Consider the following 23,717-nt stretch of genomic DNA (forward strand, 5'->3'; position numbering starts at 1 on the left):
ACACCCATGTAAATCTCAGAAACGGTTTGAAAAAGTCATGAAACATAATCAGTGATATAAAAAAAAGTTGAATAGATATCAAAAAGCTGAATTATATAAAAATAGTTTAGGGTTTTGTCAACGTTTTAAAGTTTAAATGGTGGCTCTAGTTGAAAGATTGAGGAAGAAGAAGGATTTGGAAGTTGAAGTTTTAAGAAGTTTGAGAGGATTTGAAAGAAAACTCCATTGGAAACCCATGTTAAAAATATTATGAATATTGATTTATATTAAGTCAAGCATAAGAGGTACAAAGCTGAAAAGTCACAGCAGTCATAGCCTGAAACTGCTGAATTTTTTGATAGCTGAACGGTTTTAATAGCTGAAGATTTGAAGGCGCTGAAAGGTGCCGCGGAAGAAATAGAATAAGAGGAAGTTGAATAAAGATTCAAAGAACAATACTTGGAATGCTGAAGCAGCATTCCAACAATAATAAGAAAGAGAAACAGGAAAACAATAGTGAGAATTGTGAGAATGCTGTTAAGCATTCTCACAATTATCTCACAAAATAATATATATGTGAGATAACAATCAATGAGACCCCAGGTTGAACATGGAGAGGCCCAGGTGTCCTAGCTGAGACACCTGTTTTGTGTGTGATGTACAGTAGTCGAACGCATAGCAATTCTCATTCCAACACCATGCACTAAAGATGCAAATTACTTCACTGGTCTGTTGCTCTTTGACAAACCATGAAATTGGTATCATGGCAACATTTGCCTTTGTGTAGATTAGAGCAAGATACCCTGGGACATAGGTCCCATAAGGAAATGTAAGCCCAGATGTCAAGGCAGCAATGATACATGAGTGACAAGGTAGCTGGTCGTTATTTTTTTCTAAATTGGGAGATCTTGCTCGTTTCTCATCATTACCAAACTAAACTGGAACAATTGTGTACCTTTTGATGACCAAAAATGACATCTGTCCCACTTCCACAAAATAAGTATTGTCTGAGAGACAATACTTAACAACACAGTTACTGCAGATAATTGTACTATCATTTTAAACCCTAAAAGGAATAAGTATTGATTTCAACAGCATTGACATCCTTCCAGATAGCTGTCCTCTTTCCCAAACACACACCAGCACCCTAAAAAATTGGGGGCATCTGACAAAGGGGACAACAATGGATGGCATTGACGGGCTGGATAATGAGGCATCTGTGTGTTGCCAGCGATGTGCCACCCAGCTGCCCAACAGGTAGGGAGAGACAATGGTACCACAGACGCCAGTCAATGCAAAGCATGTGATGAGAATGAACGTATAAAAGGCCCGTCTGCCTGAAAGACACAATACACAGTTTTGGACTGACACCTATACTTTCAGAGACCTACTACAGAGCAAAAATGAGATTTGCAGTGCCCTTATTTCTGTGCTTGGCTACAGCAGCATTGCAAACTGGTAAGAGAATAGTGTGATATGCATACCCAAATTTCCCTGATAAGAGCTTGGTTGATTGTTCTTCTGTAGTTCTATAAAGCTTGAACTCTAATCATTACACTACTGACTTGGCTGAGATGGTTTGTAGTTTTGGGGTGTAGCCTACGTAGTTACATTTAAAAAATCATGTTTGTGGTTGCTTCAAGTTCAAACTGCTTTGGGCCTTTGCCTTGTTTGTTACAAATGCATATATTGTTTTATTTTGAGTGTCCATTTAGATTTTTGTGTTATATTGATATATATTTTTATATCTCCAGCACTCACTGCATCACTCCAGTCTACAGAGAGAGAGGACATCAATGGTGAGGAAGATAAAAGTTGTGGGAAGGATGATGATGAGGTGAAGGAGGAGGAAAAGAATGATGATGACAGGATGATGTCAGTGGAGATGATAACGAGGAGGGAAAAGGATGAGGATGATGACGATGAAAAGAGGATAGTAATGATCAATAATTTCATGAATGTTGTTTTTCCAGTGGGTGAACTAACTGAACTACAAAAGAGAGGTAGATGTATATTTAAAACTTCTTTCAATTTCTAATAATTTACTGACTTCAATAATTGAAGGCTGTTTCATCAGTTTAAGACCCCTTTTTTAAAAACATTTTTAAACGAAAATTACAACGTCACTTTTAGCTCTAATTGCTTTCTTTTTTTAATTTTCTGTTTTAAGACCACATTTATCCAATAGCATTGCAAGGCAAGACAATAGGACCATTGGCTATGTAAATGTGGTCTTTAAAAAATCTTATTTGCAAATGTGTTTTTTGGAGAGCGAAAGGTGATGTTGTCATTTTAAACCGGGTCTTACAGGGTTAATACTTCCAGCACACTTCTCATCTTAACTACTGCAAGTAGTTTGAATTTTGTCCCTATTCCATTCTCCTATCTTTTATTCTCATATTAAAAATGTTACTTGTTTGCACTGATAAAAACCACTCTTGACTTTTGATCTTAGATCAGATGGAGTTTGAGGCAGCTCAGGTGGAGGCAGCTGAGTTTGAGGCAGCTCCGAGGGAGGCAGCTGATTTGGAGCCAGCTGAATTGAAGGAAGTTCAGAATGGTGAGGCCAGGGACAACAGTGGCCAGGAACAACTGACTATGGCTTTGGCCTGATAGCTAAGGCAACATGCCTTGAACTCCAGGCTTGAGGTGTCATGGTGTCTTCTTTCATTGTTAAAGTTAATTAACTATTGTGCAATTCTGTTGTTCTATCTCCAGAAAAAAGCTACATGGAGAATCAACGCTTCTTGGGTGAGAAAATTCTAATATTACTTAGAAGTATTATGTCAAACTATTTCTTGTAAATGACTTATAAGGTTGATAAGACTTTTATTTTTTAACTATAGAGGCTGGTCAAGATGAAAATTGTAATTTTTTGTCTGTGGTAACTAAATTGGTCTGATGATTTCTAAAGATTATAGTAATTTAGTCAGTGAGTAATTATTTATATTTCTCTATTTCTCATATCACTTGTTTTTTCCAGCTGAGGAAATAGTTGAAACAAAGAATGAAGAGAAAGGTAATGTAAAACGTAATAAAAAACATTGGTCCTTGTTCACCGCATGTGAACATTATATGTGCTAAATGGCTATGCTTTAAATCAACATTATAAATCTATTTTCATCTTTCCCCAGATGATGGCAATGAAAACGTGGATACAGGCCATGAGGGTAGGGCAAAGTTGTATTCATAATAATTTCCAGAACACACCTTGAGATGGCGATAAAGTATCTTGAGTGCATTGACAATTAGTACCTTGTGAATGCAGATTCACAGAAAGAGCCTTGTTCTAAATGAGAGCTAAATGTTTAACAGGCTAGATATAGGAAATGCAAATAATATTAATTCAGAGGTATGTGATCAGTGGAATATTTTCTGATCTAACAGAATCTCAGTCTGAATTTGAGTCTATTGAAAGCACTGATGGTGAACCAAATGTTTGACACTTTTCATTTTCTTTATTCAAAGTGTATCTAATATAGAATGTGGGGGGAAACACAAAATAGTTGCTTCCTTATCAATGCATACTTGTAATACTATTAATATGTATTATGTTTGGTTTTGCACAGAGCTCAGGCAAACGCAAGGTAAACTGACATTTATCCCACACAAATCTTCTCCTCTCTGACGAACACACATTTTTAATACATGTATTTGCATTCACCTAGAATTTAGACATTGTCTATGCGTTCCCATTGAAATATTTACATTTAGATTTTAATACATATTGTAATGGGAACGCATAGACAAACTTACCTAAGCACCATCAATAGTAATCCTCAATAACTTAAATCACTAAATACATTAAAATCAAGTTACAATGTTGTACAATGCTGCCACCAAATAAGAATTCTTCACTGATCTCTGTTCCCTTTTAGAACACAATAAGACAGAGGAGATAAGCAATTTAGGTAAGACAGAAGCTAACCACTGACTGGACATAGCTTTAACCAGTCTTACTAACTATAAATATCCTTCCCAACAGATGAGCTCATTGAGGACAAGTCAAAAGAAGAAGGTGATATCTCTTTTTAAAAGAGATAATACTGTGTGTTAAGGTGTGTGTATTGTGTCCCATTCATTTAAAAAATAAACAACACAATAAACAAACTTCACTTTTGGCAAAAAATATAGTTTTAAACTAACACAGGGAAAACGTCTTGGTTACAGTATGTAATACAGAAACAATGGTTTGTGTCGCTAACAAAATGTTCACATCTCAGTGTTGTTGTGTGTCCCTAGTTTGATGACTTGGGGGTGTCGACAGTGGATGCCATGTTATTATTTATAGGCTACTCATGTTAGCTCTCTTTACCTTTTTGCTGTAGCCTATATGGGCCAGAAAACAAGGGCACCTAAAGACTACTGTCCCCAGCTGCTCATTGTGTGTGATTTATAGAGTAGGCCTACTGCATCATCTGCTCTGTGTCCAAGTTATATTTGGACACAGGATGCACTATCCATTGTACACATCCCTTTGCGTCAAAGGATAGATGGAATAGTGTGGACAAACTATAGGCTACTAACACGGACGTCTTTAGTGTGCATAATTTGACACCAACATAGGTAAAAGATTGTAGTGTACAGCACATTAATAATAGAATTGTAGCCCGTCTCCCGACTATTTACCATGAAACTTGTCTTCATGTCCCTGCTGTTTAGTGGCATTTAAAGCATGAATGAGGTACGACGATGCCTCAGACGTGTTGCTATGAGCAGCATGGAAAAATACGAGCCTAAGTTGTGTTGAGTTCTGGGGGAACTGAATACCTGATGTAGGCTAATTGTTTTTTGTTTTTTAATTGTCCTGCGTCATAGCGGTTCTCGAGTGATACGGTGCAGGACATGTGACGGGCTGAGGCGGATCTTACAAACCCTATTGTTGCAGTACCGAAGAGTACTCATTGGCAGTAGGCTACTGTGCATGGTGTGATTCCTGTGATTCAGACAAGACAGCGGAAGTTTACAGTAAATAAAGAGGAAATGTGACTACCCAATATGTAGGTGTTGTGTTAATCCATAATTAATCTTCACAGACTGGAAAAATATGTGAACTTCTTGTCCTTTTAATTTCAAGACTTAGACACTTTGAATATTGTACTTTATTTACACACAATCATGTTTCCTGCCAAAGCAAAACACTTCGATTCAGAAAAAATAATAATTAAAAGACAGACTAAATAGTTTAAATTTGTATTTATTGTTCACTTCCCACATCCAGACTAAGTGCAGACTAAAGAGCATATGTGCACAGTCTGTGCATAACAAACCTCCAAGTCTTATCTTTGGTACCTACGGGAAATATTAAGGCAACTACCTTAGTAGTAGACTACTTCTACCAGCATCTATATAAGCGTAGTACTGCAGCCCCAGTTCTCACTCTGGGTTGCATGACAGCAGCGATTTATGAATATCGCCCCCCATCCCCGCCCAAACTTTTTGGAAGGTCTTAAGTGTTTGTCTTTTTGCATTAGCCAACACATTCTCCAGCTAAAATGTGATCATTTACTTAATTGAAAAGAGCCTACTTTTTTTCTTTATCTACCCCCCCCCCCCTAAACCAAGTTCTCAAACCATTTGTGATTTCCATATAAATAAAAAGAAATGTTCCAATTATTTATGGAAGTTCAACTGTCAGATGATGTGGTAAGTTCCTAAGTAACACCAGCAATGCCTTACAGCATCTTACAGCAACGACACCGAACCCATCTTTTCATTAAATTAAGGAGTGTAGTACACTGCCATTTTAACTTGGAAATAAATACAACTAAATTCATCAACTTCAGTAAATCAAGAAAAAATAAATAAACTAAAGTTGATCATTACAACAGTGAGCACATGAGTAGTTGAGTGGAGGACAAGATGATTAGTACAGTCTATATGTCTATATTGTCCGATTGTTAAACCTCCAACTCAATTCCATCTGGAAATTACATGAGACACAATGCCTCCCTGTACATAGGAGGGGGGGGGGGGTTACAAGGTGAAGAGTAATACCACTAATGAGTTGATTAGTGACAAAACCCTCACATTCTCTCAACAATGGTCACACACAAAAAATACTGCCTGTTCTAGGTTAATTTCAGCATGTAATTTATGACTGGACAAATACATCTGTAACAAACACTAATACTGCATTTTACTTGTTTTTTTCCTAAATTGTAAAATAACAAAAAAACTAAACACGAAAGAGATGATTGTATGTACATAATTACACAAAAGGTTATGGAGCATCAGTAACACAACATTTGGTTGAGTACATTTAAGTTTGGCTATGTACAGGATCAGAAGCACAAAAAAATAAAAGGAAAACAAACACTCATTTTGGAAGAGATCTGATGCAAACGGTACAACCATCAATTTATGGTTGGGAATGATGCAGCCAAAAACCATAACACAACACCTTTCAACCCCACCCCTTTTAAACATTTTCTTTTTTCCTTTTTCTTCTGATGTGTTGGCTTGGAAGACAGTTAATGATCCACTCTTCAGTTTGCCTATCCTTTGCCTCCCTCCTCGTGTGCCTTGACATACTCTTTTCCCCGTTGTAGGGGCGGCCTGCAGCCTCATGTCAGGATGCCGTAGGTGAAGATAGCCATGATGCCAGCACTGATCAGACCGGAGATGGGCACGGTCACAAACCAGGCCATGAAGATGTTCCGGAATAAACGCCAGTCCACAGCCTTTTTAGAGCGGAGCCAGCCAACTGCCACCACCGAGCCCACCTGGACACAAACACACCAAGGTCAGGTGACCAGCAACATTCACCTCAAATTAAACCCCTTAAACGTTTATGGTTTAACTGACACCCCTAACAAGCACCCCCTCTTTCCACAGTCTAGGTTGTGGCCCAATGTCTGGCCAAGGGTTGCTTACTTTACAGTGGGTGGTGGACACAGGCAGACCAATGTTAGAAGCAACCACAACGGTCAGAGCTGAGGCCAGTTCTATGCTGAAACCACTGGAGTAAAAGAAAATCAGACTCATGTCAAATGTTGGTGTGTGTGAGAGGGAGAGGAGAAGTGTTACTTTTGAGGTTGAGTACCTTGAGGGGGTGATGGGGGTGAGGTCCTTGCCCATGGTCTGGATCACTCTGCGACCCCACACCCAGAGACCAGCGCAGATGCCCACACCTCCATACAGCAGCAGCCAGATAGGGGTGGGGGCATTGGAATACACAGATCCACTCTGGTACACCAGCCACAGCGCCACCAAGGGTCCGATGGCATTACTGAAAAAGAAGATGCTTACCTTCATGTTCAGATACATGCTGGCCCTACTTATGCCTGCCAATATTTCAAACTGCATTTGACCTAAATCCAATGTGAGAGACCCTTAATTTAGCTATAGGTATTATTACTGTACCAACCTGACATCGTTGCCTCCGTGGGCGAAGGAGCCAAAGCAGGCGGTAAGGATCTGGAGGAATTGGAAAAGCGTGGAAACTTCTGGCCTGTCTGCCTCTAGCCCATCATCTTCCAGGGAACCGCGACTGCTACCTGCGTCCTCCTCGCACATCTCCAGGGTCACCTCCCCCTCCCCATCGGGCGTGCCGTGCACTGCCACAGCGTTGCAGTAGCTTGTGTAGCTGTCCATCCGGATGCGCTTCCTTTCCTGGCCAGCACCCGTGCCCTTGTCCCCATCCTCGCTAGCACGGAATTCACCTTCCTTGTGCCGAAAGTCTCCATGCATGCCGATGATGGCCATGGTGTAGGATGTGTAGCTGTTGTTGCGTCTGATTGGTCGGTCACCACCCTCGCCCATGCAGTCTCCGACCTTGGCCAGGTGCAGCTTGTGGAGCAGCTCCTTGTAGAGTCCTGAGTCCTTGTGAACTGTGTGATACTGGCTGTAACCGTTGCTGGGGACATGGGCAGGCCCATTGCTGAACTGGACTTGGTTATTAAACTGGACTTGGTTAGTGGTCTGGACCTGTTTAGGGACTGATAATGAACAAGCCAGATTTTAATGGACTACATCCACTGGACTAGAACAAAAAGATGCTCAGCAATGAGGGAGACAGGGAAACTATTTGGACTACATCTTGAGGAATTCAGTTCAATACTGCTCACCACAAGCACAGACAGTCTAGCCATTCCAGTGACTCACACTCACCACCGTTGTCGGTGTCCGTGCCGTCCTTGTTGTCGCCGTCGTCGGAATCTCCGATGTCAAAGGTAACCCTGCGTGGCTCCTCTGTGGGAGGCTGGGGCTGCATGGGGGAAGTCTGGGTGGTGGCAGCAGACGGTGAGGAGGGAGTGGAGGTCTCCTCGGGGACAGGCTTCAGAATAGGACTGTGGGCCTCCCTCAGCTCCCTCTTCTCCATTAGAGGGCTTTCCGAGGGACTGGAAGACTTGTTTTCCCCTGCGGGTTGGAGGGGGAGAAGTTGTCAAGACTGTTGGTGGGTGTGTGCAGGGGCGTCTTCATAGCACTTGAGGCCCCTGGGCTATGGACCTTTTTTCAATTTTTTGAGGCCCCCCTCCCGCAAATCGCAAACGTCAAGTTTCGTCTTGGTAGTAATTGAGTTGCTTGTATTTTTATTTACGTTCCGTTGCACGGTTTAGGCTGAAATTCAGTTTTTGTGGCGAAAAGTGCCTTGTGTCAACAAAGGGAACTTCATGTGCTAGCATACGTCATAACGTCAGCACACGTTAGCAACGACGCATGGATCCAACGAGCATTGCTGCAGAGCAAGTATCGTATTGTGCTATGGTGTACTTACATAAATAACGCTATACATTTAAGCAATTCAAGACTTGCATGTACAGTAAGTAATGTCACGTTAAATCATGTATTTAAAATCAAGCTTGTGTGGTGCGTTGCTGTCTTCAATGCCACAGCCTAAAATGTATGTCAAAAGAAACGTTTTTAATTTCCAGCGCATTCAAACAATCCCCTCAGTGTAATTTGGCTAGCAACAGCAGCTAGGCTAGCTTCTCCACCCAGGGCTCTTGACTGAAACCAAAAAGTCACATTTGGGGGCATATTTTCAGTTAGCAGATGGTAGCTACTGTTTGAATTGCGGTTCCATCTGAAAAATATACTGCCGGTGACAACGTTGTTAGAATAGCTTGTCTCAAAGGGGGTTCAGCTTGTTTCATATTAAATGGACCCATCTGCAACCGACGCAAGTAGGCAGAGTGACACCGCAAATATGGATGTTTATCATCATTATTATTTTGTATTATTATTATTATTAGGAGGCCCCTGATTGGTTGAGGCCCCGGGCTTAAGCCCAGGTAAGCCTGTGCATTAAGGTGCCACTGGGTGGGTGCCCAAATATGCAGACTATATAAAAAGCACAAAAACTTGAAGGCACACATGCTTCCTTTTTCAATATAAAAGATACTACTCCCGGTGTTTCTCACAGATTAGAAAGGTATTTGGCGGGAGGGGGGGGGGGCAAAATGATTCCTTCGTTAATGATTCGTTACACAGAACTTTTATATGAAACCAAAATGATTCACACCCTCACAGTAAGTAGCTAGTAGCTAGCTCCTGAGACCTCTCACCAAAAGAACGAAGGGGAACCTTCAATTAAGACATGGTCATAGGTTCCTAGCGAAAAGTAGCCTGAACTTGCCTAGATCTTTAGCTACGGCACTGATGCTGAAGGCTCACTGATATAGCTGTCTGTCTTACTAGAATGGCGGATGTATGCATCGTTGCTAACGTGTGCTGAAGTTGTGACTGTATGTATGTAAGAAATACGCGTAAAGGCCGATATATGCTGCTGCGTTTTTCGAAAAACGGACACATGGGAACGCCCTCGTCTCCGTCGAACGCCCTCTACGGGCTCTGCGTCAGCCCTCAGGGAGCCTCGGAGAGCTTGACGTGCACCTCAATTTTCTAACTATCCGTCGTAATTTCGGAGAGCTACGGAGACCCCCTTGGCTGTGATTGGTCAGTTTAAGAACTGCTTGCGTCAGGGGCAGGGTTGCCGTGATAAACAGGACGAACAGAATCCTTTGACCTCCATTGCTGTACGTTTTTACAATTCATATTTCAGCTAAATAGTACATGTAGATCAGCATCTGAATTAAAATGTGACGAGAAATGGGCAGTGTAGTTGCTGAAAATTTGCTTATTTTATTGATGAAACGGCTAATTTGTAAATTTGCTCCTACTTTTCGATAACCTAGCTAGCATCGCAGTGCAGCGCTATCTACTGTTCTGGCGGTGAATTGCTTTCAGCACGCAGAGCCGTCGGAGTAGTATAAATTCAACTAATTCGTCCGACTGTCTACATTGTCTACACTATCTACATTGTCTACATTGTCTACACTGTCTACATTGTTTCAGTGGGTTAGGTCAATGCAGAATTCTAACTCGAACTCTGTCCAGGGCTCGACATTAACTTTTTGAGGCACTTGTCCTTTGGACAAGTACATTAACGTTTCACTTGTTCATACACAAAAGTCGGGTAAAGATTCATCATTTTATATAAAAAAATAAATAAAGTGTACCTAGCAAGCTTTAGCAGCATTTGTATCGGTTAAATGTATACAGTTGAATATTAGCTGATATTTAACTACAAAGTAGGCTATACACCATTGGTGATTTTAGATCCTTTATGGGTGCTCAAGCACCCCTAAAAAAATATATATTATTCTTTATTAGGGGCCAAGCAGCGAAGCACCTATTATTAGGATTCCTCCGTAAGGAGGAAACCTATTGTTATTGGTGGTTTTATTATTAGGATTCCTCCGTAAGGAGGAAACCTATTGTTATTGGTGGTTTTATTATTAGGATTCCTCCGTAAGGAGGAAACCTATTGTTATTGGTGGTTTTATTATTTGTAATTCTTGTACCATGGGAGTCAATGGCAGCCCCTAGACCCCATCGACAACTTTTTGTGAAATTTGGCACACTCATTAAGGACAGTTTCTTCTATACCTACACCAAGTTTCATGTCTCCCATTAGACCACTCTAGCGCCACCAATGGGTCAAAGTTGGACTTGTGTTTACACACGCAACTTTTGAACCGTATGACTCATTTTCAAAAATGAGGTACCATTGGATTCCCTGGATCAAGCCGAGTTCAACGCACACCATGGCGTTAATTTCCGGTTATATAGATTTCCCGCCATTTCCGGTTTTATCAAAAACCTTTGAAAGCCTACTCCTCCTACAATTTTTGTCATATATTCTTCAAAATCACCAGAGATGATCTTCAAACCAAGCCTCACAAAAGTTATCAAAGGAATTTTGATCCTCATAACCGTCTGTCCGGTACAGCCAATCAAATTCATTAGAAAAGCCGCCAAACAGGATGTGAAGTCATGTCTCAGCAAATCTTTGAGATATCAACACTAAACTTGGTCGATCGGAGGAAGACACTACAACATATTACCATGTGCAAAGGCAAATTCATATCTCTAAAAATGATTGATATAAATCAAATTGAACTTATCGCTAACGCTAAAATAATGCTTTGCACATCAGCCAGTCAAAAACTGATACTCTGATTCAATCACAAGTTCATATGAAGACTCTTGAGAATGTTCATAACACAAATCTGTGAAAAAGTTGACTGTAAGATGAAAGGTCGATTTTTGGTGAATATTTGAAACATGCTTGCTTGGCTAATTTCTAGGCAAATTTCCAATGAATGTCTCCCCTGCTCCTCCCCGCGCGTGCTCCAAAATCTCACACACACTCAGCCTTCCCTTGACACACGCGCGGCCAAGACGCACACGCAACATTTCAGGAGAGTGTGGGCTGACCAAGCCCCCACTCATTCCTTGGTCTTTAGCAAAGGCCCATGTGGCTCTTGATGGTATTGCATTTCCGATTTTGTATGCAATGGTAAAAAGGTCTCAAATCCTGAAACATTGATAGTATAGACCAAGAGTAAATACCACACCTCAAATGGCCCACCATTACCCATAGGTGGCGCTATAGGCCACGCCCAAAAGCACAAAGATACAAGGCTTTCTGGAATGGATAGGTTCACCAAGCCCCCTCCCTTCACGTATTGGCTTGAAAAAAGGCCCATGTGGATCTTGATGGTATTGCATTTCCGATTTTGTATGCAATGGTAAAAAGGTCTCAAAATCCTGAAACATAGATAGTATAGGCAAAGAAACAGTTTAACAAAAAGCCCATGTGGATCTTGTTGGTATTGCTTTTCCGATTTTGTATACAATGGTAAAAAGTTATAAAAATCCTGAAACATTGATAGTATAGACCAAGAGTAACTACCACACCACAAATGGCCCACTATTACCCATAGGTCTTCCCTTGACACACGCGCGGGCTTGGCAAGACGCACACGCAACATTTCAGGAGAGTGTGGGCTTACCAAGCCCCCACTCATTCCTTGGTCTTTTGCAAAGGCCTTGTGGATCTTGATGGTATTGCATTTCAGATTTTGTTTGCCATGGTAAAAAGTTCTCCAAATCCTGAAACATTGATAGTAAAGGCCAACAGTAACAACAACACTTTAACAAAAGCCCATGTGGATCTTGTTGGTATATTTTTCCGATTTTGTATGCAATGGTAAAAAGTTAAAAACATCCTGAAACATTGATAGTATAGGCCAAGAGTAACTACCACACCACAAATGGCCCACCATTACCAATAGGTGTCGCTACAGGCCACGCCTTAAAGCACAAAGCACTTCACTTCTTGTGAAGATTTAAGCACTTCACTTCTTGGCTTGAAATAAAGGCCCTTGTGGATCTTGATGTTATTGCATTTCAGATTTGGTATCCCATTGGAAATTCTGCAGCATTGATTTTTCTATACAGTTACAATTTGTCAAGAATATACATTTTTCAATGGTTCGCAATGCTTTACATGTAAGCCAGTCAAACAAGTTCATATGAAGACTCTTGAGAATGTTTAGTACACAAATCTGAGAAAAAGTTGACTCTAAGATGAAAGGTCGATTTTTGGTGAATCTTTGAAACATGCATGCTTGGCTAATTTCTAGGGAAATTTACAATGAAATGTGTCCCCTGCTCCTCCCCGCGCATGCTCCAAATTCCCACACACTCATTCTTCCCTTGACACGCGCGGGCATGGCAAGACATACACGCAACATATCAGGACTGTGTGGGCTGACCAAGCCCCAACTCATTCCTTGAATATCAGCATAGGCCCTTGAGGACCTTGGTGTCATTGCATTTCCTACTTTGTATGCAATAGTAAAAAGGTCTCCAAATCCTGACACATTGACAGTACAGGCCAAGAGTAACTACCACACTTTACCCAAAGCCCATGTGGATCCTGTTGGTATTGCATTTTCGATTTTATATGCAGTGGTAAAAAGTTTTTAAAATCCTGAAACATTAATAGTATAGGCCAAGAGTAACTACCACACCACAAATGGCCCACCATTACCCATAGGTGGCGCTACAGGCCACGCCTTAATGCATAAAGATACAAGGCTTTCTGGAATGGATAAGCTCACCAAGCCCCCTTCCTTCACTTACTGGCTTGAAATAAAGGCCCTTGTGGATCTTGATGGTATTGCATTTCAGATTTGGTATGCCATTGGTAATTCTGCAGCATACATTCTTCTATACAGTTACAATTTTTCAAGAATAAACATTGTTCAATGGTTTGCAGTGTTTGGAGGAATCCGCCATTACTGCTTGCAGTTATATTTTGTAATTCTTGTACCATGGGAGTCAATGGCAGCCCCTAGACCCCATCGACAACTTTTTGTGAAATTTGGCCCACTCATTAAGGACAGTTTCTTCTATACCTACACCAAGTTTCATGTCTCCCATTAGACCACTCTAGCGCCACCAATGGGTCAAAGTTGGACTTGTGTTTACACACGCAACTTTTGAACCGTATGACTCATTTTCAAAAATGAGGTACCATTGGATTCCCTGGATCAAGCCGAGTTCAACGCACACCATGGCGTTAATTTCCGGTTATATAGATTTCCCGCCATTTCCGGTTTTATCAAAAACCTTTGAAAGCCTACTCCTCCTACAATTTTTGTCATATCTTCTTCAAAATCACCAGAGATGATCTTCAGACCAAGCCTCACAAAAGTTATCAAAGGAATTTTGATCCTCATAACCGTCTGTCCGGTACAGCCAATCAAATTCATCAGAAAAGCCGCCAAACAGGATGTGAAGTCATGTCTCAGCAAATCTTTGAGATATCAACACTAAACTTGGTAGATCGGAGGAAGACACTACAACATGTTACCATGTGCAAAGGCAAATTCATATCTCAAAAAATGATTGATATAAAGCAAATTGAACTTATCGCTAACGCTAAAATTATGCTTTACACATCATCCATTCAAAAACTGATACTCTGATTCAATCACAAGTTCATATGAAAACTCTTGAGAATGTTCATAACACAAATCTGTGAAAAAGTTGACTGTAAGATGAAAGGTCGATTTTTGGTGAATATTTGAAACATGCTTGCTTGGCTAATTTCTAGGCAAATTTCCAATGAATGTCTCCCTTGCTCCTCCCCGCGCGTGCTCCAAAATCTCACACACACTCAGCCTTCCCTTGACACACGCGCGGCCAAGACGCACACGCAACATTTCAGGAGAGTGTGGGCTGACCAAGCCCCCACTCATTCCTTGGTCTTTAGCAAAGGCCCATGTGGCTCTTGATGGTAAGTTTTTAAAATCCTGAAACATTGATAGTATAGACCAAGAGTAACTACCACACCACAAATGGCCCACCATTACCCATAGGTGGCGCTACAGGCCACGCCAAAAAGCACAAATATACAAGGCTTTCTGGAATGGATAGGCTCACCAAGCCCCCTCCCTTCACTTATTGGCTTGAAAAAAAGGCCCATGTGGCTCTTGATGGTATTGCATTTCCGATTTTGTATGCAATGGTAAAAAGGTCTCAAAATCCTGAACATAGATAGTATAGGCAAAGAAACACTTTAACAAAAAGCCCATGTGGATCTTGTTGGTATTGCTTTTCCGATTTTGTATACAATGGTAAAAAGTTATAAAAATCCTGAAACATTGATAGTATAGACCAAGAGTAACTACCACACCACAAATGGCCCACTATTACCCATAGGTCTTCCCTTGACACACGCGCGGGCTTGGCAAGACGCACACGCAACATTTCAGGAGAGTGTTCCTTGGTCTTTTGCAAAGGCCATGTGGATCTTGATGGTATTGCATTTCAGATTTTGTTTGCCATGGTAAAAAGTTCTCCAAATCCTGAAACATTGATAGTAAAGGCCAAGAGTAACAACAACACTTTAACAAAAGCCCATGTGGATCTTGTTGGTATTGCATTTCCGATTTTGTATGCAATGGTAAAAAGTTAAAAACATCCTGAAACATTGATAGTATAGGCCAAGAGTAACTACCACACCACAAATGGCCCACCATTACCAATAGGTGTCGCTACAGGCCACGCCCTAAAGCACAAAGCACTTCACTTCTTGTGAAGATTAAAGCGCTTCACTTCTTGGCTTGAAATAAAGGCCCTTGTGGATGTTGATGTTATTGCATTTCAGATTTGGTATCCCATTGGAAATTCTGCAGCATTGATTTTTCTATACAGTTACAATTTGTCAAGAATATACATTTTTCAATGGTTCGCAATGCTTTACACGTAAGCCAGTCAAACAAGTTCATATGAAGACTCTTGAGAATGTTTAGTACACAAATCTGAGAAAAAGTTGACTCTAAGATGAAAGGTCGATTTTTGGTGAATCTTTGAAACATGCATGCTTGGCAAATTTCTAGGGAAATTTACAATGAAATGTGTCCCCTGCTCCTCCCCGCGCATACTCCAAATTCTCAGACACTCATTCTTCCCTTGACACGCGCGGGCTTGGCAAGACACACACGCAACATATCAGGACTGTGTGGGCTGACCAAGCCCCCACTCATTCCTTGAATATCAGCATAGGCCCTTGAGGACCTTGGTGTCATTGCATTTCCTACTTTGTATGCAATAGTAAAAAGGTCTCCAAATCCTGACACATTGACAGTACAGGCCAAGAGTAACTACCACACTTTACCCAAAGCCCATGTGGATCCTGTTGGTATTGCATTTCCGATTTTATATGCAATGGTAAAAAGTTTTTAAAATCCTGAAACATTAATAGTATAGGCCAAGAGTAACTACCACACCACAAATGGTCCACCATTACCCATAGGTGGCGCTACAGGCCACGCCTTAATGCATAAAGATACAAGGCTTTCTGGAATGGATAAGCTCACCAAGCCCCCTTCCTTCACTTACTGGCTTGAAATAAAGGCCCTTGTGGATCTTGATGGTATTGCATTTCAGATTTGGTATGCCATTGGTAATTCTGCAGCATACATTTTTCTATACAGTTACAATTTGTCAAAAATAAACATTTTTCAATGGTTCGCAGTGTTTGGAGGAATCCGCCATTACTGCTTGCAGTTATATTTTGTAATTCTTGTACCATGGGAGTCAATGGCAGCCCCTAGACCCCATCGACAACTTTTTGTGAAATTTGGCACACTCATTAAGGACAGTTTCTTCTATACCTACACCAAGTTTCATGTCTCCCATTAGACCACTCTAGCGCCACCAATGGGTCAAAGTTGGACTTGTGTTTACACACGCAACTTTTGAACCGTATGACTCATTTTCAAAAATGAGGTACCATTGGATTCCCTGGATCAAGCCGAGTTCAACGCACACCATGGCGTTAATTTCCGGTTATATAGATTTCCCGCCATTTCCGGTTTTATCAAAAACCTTTGAAAGCCTACTCCTCCTACAATTTTTGTCATATCTTCTTCAAAATCACCAGAGATGATCTTCAGACCAAGCCTCACAAAAGTTATCAAAGGAATTTTGATCCTCATAACCGTCTGTCCGGTACAGCCAATCAAATTCATCAGAAAAGCCGCAAAACAGGATGTGAAGTCATGTCTCAGCAAATCTTTGAGATATCAACACTAAACTTGGTAGATCGGAGGAAGACACTACAACATGTTACCATGTGCAAAGGCAAATTCATATCTCAAAAAATGATTGATATAAAGCAAATTGAACTTATCGCTAACGCTAAAATTATGCTTTACACATCAGCCATTCAAAAACTGATACTCTGATTCAATCACAAGTTCATATGAAAACTCTTGAGAATGTTCATAACACAAATCTGTGAAAAAGTTGACTGTAAGATGAAAGGTCGATTTTTGGTGAATATTTGAAACATGCTTGCTTGGCTAATTTCTAGGCAAATTTCCAATGAATGTCTCCCTTGCTCCTCCCCGCGCGTGCTCCAAAATCTCACACACACTCAGCCTTCCCTTGACACACGCGCGGCCAAGACGCACACGCAACATTTCAGGAGAGTGTGGGCTGACCAAGCCCCCACTCATTCCTTGGTCTTTAGCAAAGGCCCATGTGGCTCTTGAGGGTATTGCATTTCCGATTTTGTATGCAATGGTAAAAAGGTCTCAAATCCTGAAACATTGATAGTGTAGGCCGAGAAACACTTTAACAAAAGCCCATGTGGATCTTGTTGGTATTGCATTTCCGATTTTGTATGCAATGGTAAAAAGTTATAAAAATCCTGAAACATTGATAGTATAGACCAAGAGTAACTACCACACCACAAATGGCCCACCATTACCCATAGGTGGCGCTACAGGCCACGCCAAAAAGCACAAATATACAAGGCTTTCTGGAATGGATAGGCTCACCAAGCCCCCTCCCTTCACTTATTGGCTTGAAAAAAAGGCCCATGTGGCTCTTGATGGTATTGCATTTCCGATTTTGTATGCAATGGTAAAAAGGTCTCAAAATCCTGAAACATAGATAGTATAGGCAAAGAAACACTTTAACAAAAAGCCCATGTGGATCTTGTTGGTATTGCTTTTCCGATTTTGTATACAATGGTAAAAAGTTATAAAAATCCTGAAACATTGATAGTATAGACCAAGAGTAACTACCACACCACAAATGGCCCACTATTACCCATAGGTCTTCCCTTGACACACGCGCGGGCTTGGCAAGACGCACACGCAACATTTCAGGAGAGTGTTCCTTGGTCTTTTGCAAAGGCCATGTGGATCTTGATGGTATTGCATTTCAGATTTTGTTTGCCATGGTAAAAAGTTATCCAAATCCTGAAACATTGATAGTAAAGGCCAAGAGTAACAACAACACTTTAACAAAAGCCCATGTGGATCTTGTTGGTATTGCATTTCCGATTTTGTATGCAATGGTAAAAAGTTAAAAACATCCTGAAACATTGATAGTATAGGCCAAGAGTAACTACCACACCACAAATGGCCCACCATTACCAATAGGTGTCGCTACAGGCCACGCCCTAAAGCACAAAGCACTTCACTTCTTGTGAAGATTAAAGCGCTTCACTTCTTGGCTTGAAATAAAGGCCCTTGTGGATGTTGATGTTATTGCATTTCAGATTTGGTATCCCATTGGAAATTCTGCAGCATTGATTTTTCTATACAGTTACAATTTGTCAAGAATATACATTTTTCAATGGTTCGCAATGCTTTACACGTAAGCCAGTCAAACAAGTTCATATGAAGACTCTTGAGAATGTTTAGTACACAAATCTGAGAAAAAGTTGACTCTAAGATGAAAGGTCGATTTTTGGTGAATCTTTGAAACATGCATGCTTGGCAAATTTCTAGGGAAATTTACAATGAAATGTGTCCCCTGCTCCTCCCCGCGCATACTCCAAATTCTCAGACACTCATTCTTCCCTTGACACGCGCGGGCTTGGCAAGACACACACGCAACATATCAGGACTGTGTGGGCTGACCAAGCCCCCACTCATTCCTTGAATATCAGCATAGGCCCTTGAGGACCTTGGTGTCATTGCATTTCCTACTTTGTATGCAATAGTAAAAAGGTCTCCAAATCCTGACACATTGACAGTACAGGCCAAGAGTAACTACCACACTTTACCCAAAGCCCATGTGGATCCTGTTGGTATTGCATTTCCGATTTTATATGCAATGGTAAAAAGTTTTTAAAATCCTGAAACATTAATAGTATAGGCCAAGAGTAACTACCACACCACAAATGGTCCACCATTACCCATAGGTGGCGCTACAGGCCACGCCTTAATGCATAAAGATACAAGGCTTTCTGGAATGGATAAGCTCACCAAGCCCCCTTCCTTCACTTACTGGCTTGAAATAAAGGCCCTTGTGGATCTTGATGGTATTGCATTTCAGATTTGGTATGCCATTGGTAATTCTGCAGCATACATTTTTCTATACAGTTACAATTTGTCAAAAATAAACATTTTTCAATGGTTCGCAGTGTTTGGAGGAATCCGCCATTACTGCTTGCAGTTATATTTTGTAATTCTTGTACCATGGGAGTCAATGGCAGCCCCTAGACCCCATCGACAACTTTTTGTGAAATTTGGCACACTCATTAAGGACAGTTTCTTCTATACCTACACCAAGTTTCATGTCTCCCATTAGACCACTCTAGCGCCACCAATGGGTCAAAGTTGGACTTGTGTTTACACACGCAACTTTTGAACCGTATGACTCATTTTCAAAAATGAGGTACCATTGGATTCCCTGGATCAAGCCGAGTTCAACGCACACCATGGCGTTAATTTCCGGTTATATAGATTTCCCGCCATTTCCGGTTTTATCAAAAACCTTTGAAAGCCTACTCCTCCTACAATTTTTGTCATATCTTCTTCAAAATCACCAGAGATGATCTTCAGACCAAGCCTCACAAAAGTTATCAAAGGAATTTTGATCCTCATAACCGTCTGTCCGGTACAGCCAATCAAATTCATCAGAAAAGCCGCAAAACAGGATGTGAAGTCATGTCTCAGCAAATCTTTGAGATATCAACACTAAACTTGGTAGATCGGAGGAAGACACTACAACATGTTACCATGTGCAAAGGCAAATTCATATCTCAAAAAATGATTGATATAAAGCAAATTGAACTTATCGCTAACGCTAAAATTATGCTTTACACATCAGCCATTCAAAAACTGATACTCTGATTCAATCACAAGTTCATATGAAAACTCTTGAGAATGTTCATAACACAAATCTGTGAAAAAGTTGACTGTAAGATGAAAGGTCGATTTTTGGTGAATATTTGAAACATGCTTGCTTGGCTAATTTCTAGGCAAATTTCCAATGAATGTCTCCCTTGCTCCTCCCCGCGCGTGCTCCAAAATCTCACACACACTCAGCCTTCCCTTGACACACGCGCGGCCAAGACGCACACGCAACATTTCAGGAGAGTGTGGGCTGACCAAGCCCCCACTCATTCCTTGGTCTTTAGCAAAGGCCCATGTGGCTCTTGAGGGTATTGCATTTCCGATTTTGTATGCAATGGTAAAAAGGTCTCAAATCCTGAAACATTGATAGTGTAGGCCGAGAAACACTTTAACAAAAGCCCATGTGGATCTTGTTGGTATTGCATTTCCGATTTTGTATGCAATGGTAAAAAGTTATAAAAATCCTGAAACATTGATAGTATAGACCAAGAGTAACTACCACACCACAAATGGCCCACCATTACCCATAGGTGGCGCTACAGGCCACGCCAAAAAGCACAAATATACAAGGCTTTCTGGAATGGATAGGCTCACCAAGCCCCCTCCCTTCACTTATTGGCTTGAAAAAAAGGCCCATGTGGCTCTTGATGGTATTGCATTTCCGATTTTGTATGCAATGGTAAAAAGGTCTCAAAATCCTGAAACATAGATAGTATAGGCAAAGAAACACTTTAACAAAAAGCCCATGTGGATCTTGTTGGTATTGCTTTTCCGATTTTGTATACAATGGTAAAAAGTTATAAAAATCCTGAAACATTGATAGTATAGACCAAGAGTAACTACCACACCACAAATGGCCCACTATTACCCATAGGTCTTCCCTTGACACACGCGCGGGCTTGGCAAGACGCACACGCAACATTTCAGGAGAGTGTTCCTTGGTCTTTTGCAAAGGCCATGTGGATCTTGATGGTATTGCATTTCAGATTTTGTTTGCCATGGTAAAAAGTTATCCAAATCCTGAAACATTGATAGTAAAGGCCAAGAGTAACAACAACACTTTAACAAAAGCCCATGTGGATCTTGTTGGTATTGCATTTCCGATTTTGTATGCAATGGTAAAAAGTTAAAAACATCCTGAAACATTGATAGTATAGGCCAAGAGTAACTACCACACCACAAATGGCCCACCATTACCAATAGGTGTCGCTACAGGCCACGCCCTAAAGCACAAAGCACTTCACTTCTTGTGAAGATTAAAGCGCTTCACTTCTTGGCTTGAAATAAAGGCCCTTGTGGATGTTGATGTTATTGCATTTCAGATTTGGTATCCCATTGGAAATTCTGCAGCATTGATTTTTCTATACAGTTACAATTTGTCAAGAATATACATTTTTCAATGGTTCGCAATGCTTTACACGTAAGCCAGTCAAACAAGTTCATATGAAGACTCTTGAGAATGTTTAGTACACAAATCTGAGAAAAAGTTGACTCTAAGATGAAAGGTCGATTTTTGGTGAATCTTTGAAACATGCATGCTTGGCTAATTTCTAGGGAAATTTACAATGAAATGTGTCCCCTGCTCCTCCCCGCGCATGCTCCAAATTCTCAGACACTCATTCTTCCCTTGACACGCGCGGGCTTGGCAAGACACACACGCAACATATCAGGACTGTGTGGGCTGACCAAGCCCCCACTCATTCCTTGAATATCAGCATAGGCCCTTGAGGACCTTGGTGTCATTGCATTTCCTACTTTGTATGCAATAGTAAAAAGGTCTCCAAATCCTGACACATTGACAGTACAGGCCAAGAGTAACTACCACACTTTACCCAAAGCCCATGTGGATCCTGTTGGTATTGCATTTCCGATTTTATATGCAATGGTAAAAAGTTTTTAAAATCCTGAAACATTAATAGTATAGGCCAAGAGTAACTACCACACCACAAATGGCCCACCATTACCCATAGGTGGCGCTACAGGCCACGCCTTAATGCATAAAGATACAAGGCTTTCTGGAATGGATAAGCTCACCAAGCCCCCTTCCTTCACTTACTGGCTTGAAATAAAGGCCCTTGTGGATCTTGATGGTATTGCATTTCAGATTTGGTATGCCATTGGTAATTCTGCAGCATACATTTTTCTATACAGTTACAATTTGTCAAAAATAAACATTTTTCAATGGTTCGCAGTGTTTGGAGGAATCCGCCATTACTGCTTGCAGTTATATTTATTATTATTATTATTATTATTATTATTATTATTATTATTATTATTATTATTATTATTATTATTATTATTATTATTATTATAATAATAATTATTAGTATTATTATTATTATTAGTATTAGTATTAGTATTATTATTATTATTATTCCGCCATGGGTGTCTATGGCAGCCCCCATAAGCGCTTGGTCGAAAGTTTTGAAATTTGGCACACTCATTGGGGACAGTCCCCTGGTCCAATTCACAAAGTTTCATGTCCCATGCTTTGGCACTCTAGCGCCACCAACGGGTCAAAGTTTGAGTTGTGTTTACACACGCAACTCTTGAACCGTATGACCTATTTTCAAAAATGAAGTACCACTGGATTCCCTGGATCACGCCGAGTTCAATGCACACCATGGCGTCAATTTCCGGTATACAGATTTTCCGCTATTTCCGGTTTTATCAAAAACCTTTGAAAGCCTACTTCTCCTACAATTCTTGTCGAATCTTCTTCAAAATTGCCACAGATAATCTTCAGACCAAGCCTCACAAAAATTATCGAAGGATATTTGATTTACCAAACCGTTTGTCCAGTACAGCCAATCAAATTCTGCAGAAAAGCCGCCAAACAGGAAGTTAAGCCATATCTCAGCAGTTCTTTGAAGCAGTGACACCAAAGTTGTTAGGCCTACTCGGAACTTTATTCTAAGGATGTCCTCCAAAAATGGTGTCATGTGACTAAAAGGGGGCGTGGCCGGAAGCATAAACGTGTTTTGGCTAATAACTATGGAAGTGTTTACCTTAATAAAGTAATTTCTTTGTCTCTTGATGTCTTGTGAGATATCAAGCCTGGCCATTGATAATATTTCATAATAACCGAATTGACGCGGCCGCCATTTTGGATTTCATGGAAAAGTGTAAAAACCTTTTGCACGCCCCACATTTTGTCCAATGTTGACTAAATTTGGCACAGATGATCTTCAGACCAAGCTTCACAAAGGTGTTGCATGGATTTTCCATTTTCAAAACCGTTTGTTCGTTAGAGCTGATCAAAGGCAGCAGCGAAGCTGCAAAAGACACGTGAGAGCATAACTCAGCAAAAATGTGTCTGATCATCACCAAACTTCGGTTCCTTCGTTCCCATGAGGAGCAGAGGAGGCCTGTGGTGTTATACAAGAAAAAAATAAAAATTTGAACACTCAGTACTCTTGAACGCAAACAGATATTTCAACCAAACTTGGTGTGTTGCATGAGTGCAACAGGTTGTTGTGACTTCATTGTTGCGCATGTGCTATGGAGGCCTTGTCCTGCTCTGGACTGCTTGGCCCCTCCATTGCTGCTTGCAGCTATATTTATCATTTGATGCTGGTAGTTCATGAAGAACGGGACATACTTAGTTTTTTCATTCATTCAATATTTTGCATAATAATACATCAATCAAATCTTAATTGTTATCAAGTGAAATTATGGATTTATATTAGCAAGGGGGTTAAGCACTTTTGCAAGGCACTGTATTCATGTCACATTCTAATTGGGGGCTGAGCACCCCTAGAAGTCTGATCCTAGAAT

The 23,717-nt window shown here is 40.8% G+C and overlaps 2 protein-coding genes across 7 annotated transcripts in view; one reads left to right on the forward strand and one right to left on the reverse strand.

The window, feature by feature from the left end:
* The first annotated feature begins 1,345 nt into the window (after window positions 1-1,345).
* On the forward strand, window positions 1,346-4,980 carry LOC146236001 (uncharacterized). Of its 3 annotated transcripts, XM_084686378.1 has the most exons (11): window positions 1,346-1,437; window positions 1,734-1,778; window positions 1,953-1,982; window positions 2,435-2,539; window positions 2,698-2,730; window positions 2,963-2,998; window positions 3,114-3,149; window positions 3,549-3,566; window positions 3,858-3,890; window positions 3,965-4,037; window positions 4,798-4,969. In XM_084686378.1, exons 1-10 carry the CDS (start codon window positions 1,383-1,385, stop codon window positions 4,012-4,014), a joined length of 441 nt encoding a protein of 146 aa, XP_084542504.1. In that variant the 5' UTR covers window positions 1,346-1,382; the 3' UTR covers window positions 4,015-4,037; window positions 4,798-4,969. The 3 variants fall into 3 exon arrangements, with proteins under 3 accessions (XP_084542504.1, XP_084542506.1, XP_084542505.1); XM_084686380.1 differs by lacking the exon at window positions 2,435-2,539 and having other exon boundaries at window positions 4,798-4,980; XM_084686379.1 differs by lacking the exon at window positions 3,965-4,037 and having other exon boundaries at window positions 4,798-4,976.
* A 180-nt stretch (window positions 4,981-5,160) lies between these two features.
* Window positions 5,161-23,717, reverse strand: part of slc20a1b (solute carrier family 20 member 1b) — a 35,761-nt gene continuing 17,204 nt past the window's right edge. For 3 of the 4 annotated variants that reach the window (XM_084686376.1, XM_084686374.1, XM_084686375.1), the window contains exons 7-11: window positions 8,086-8,340; window positions 7,349-7,919; window positions 7,025-7,210; window positions 6,856-6,940; window positions 5,161-6,704 (exon numbers count right to left, since the gene is read on the reverse strand). In XM_084686376.1, coding sequence (XP_084542502.1) covers window positions 6,546-6,704; window positions 6,856-6,940; window positions 7,025-7,210; window positions 7,349-7,919; window positions 8,086-8,340 — 1,256 coding nt within the window. In that variant the 3' untranslated portion in view covers window positions 5,161-6,545. The remainder of the gene's footprint in view (window positions 6,705-6,855; window positions 6,941-7,024; window positions 7,211-7,348; window positions 7,920-8,085; window positions 8,341-23,717) is intronic. The other variant, XM_084686377.1, reaches the window with a different exon arrangement.

Source organism: Hypomesus nipponensis, chromosome 22 (assembly GCF_054491055.1).
Source record: "Hypomesus nipponensis isolate SF chromosome 22, ASM5449105v1, whole genome shotgun sequence".
In the NCBI taxonomy this organism is placed as follows: domain Eukaryota; kingdom Metazoa; phylum Chordata; class Actinopteri; order Osmeriformes; family Osmeridae; genus Hypomesus; species Hypomesus nipponensis.

Bases quoted from the DNA above. Each gene is read 5' to 3' on its own strand.
- LOC146236001 (XM_084686378.1), top strand. From the start codon at position 1,383: ATGAGATTTGCAGTGCCCTTATTTCTGTGCTTGGCTACAGCAGCATTG. The intron at 1,779-1,952 runs GTGAGGAAGATA...TTGTTTTTCCAG, and splicing joins AGAGAGAGAGGACATCAATG to TGGGTGAACTAACTGAACTA. The intron at 2,540-2,697 runs GTGAGGCCAGGG...TTCTATCTCCAG, and splicing joins ATTGAAGGAAGTTCAGAATG to AAAAAAGCTACATGGAGAAT.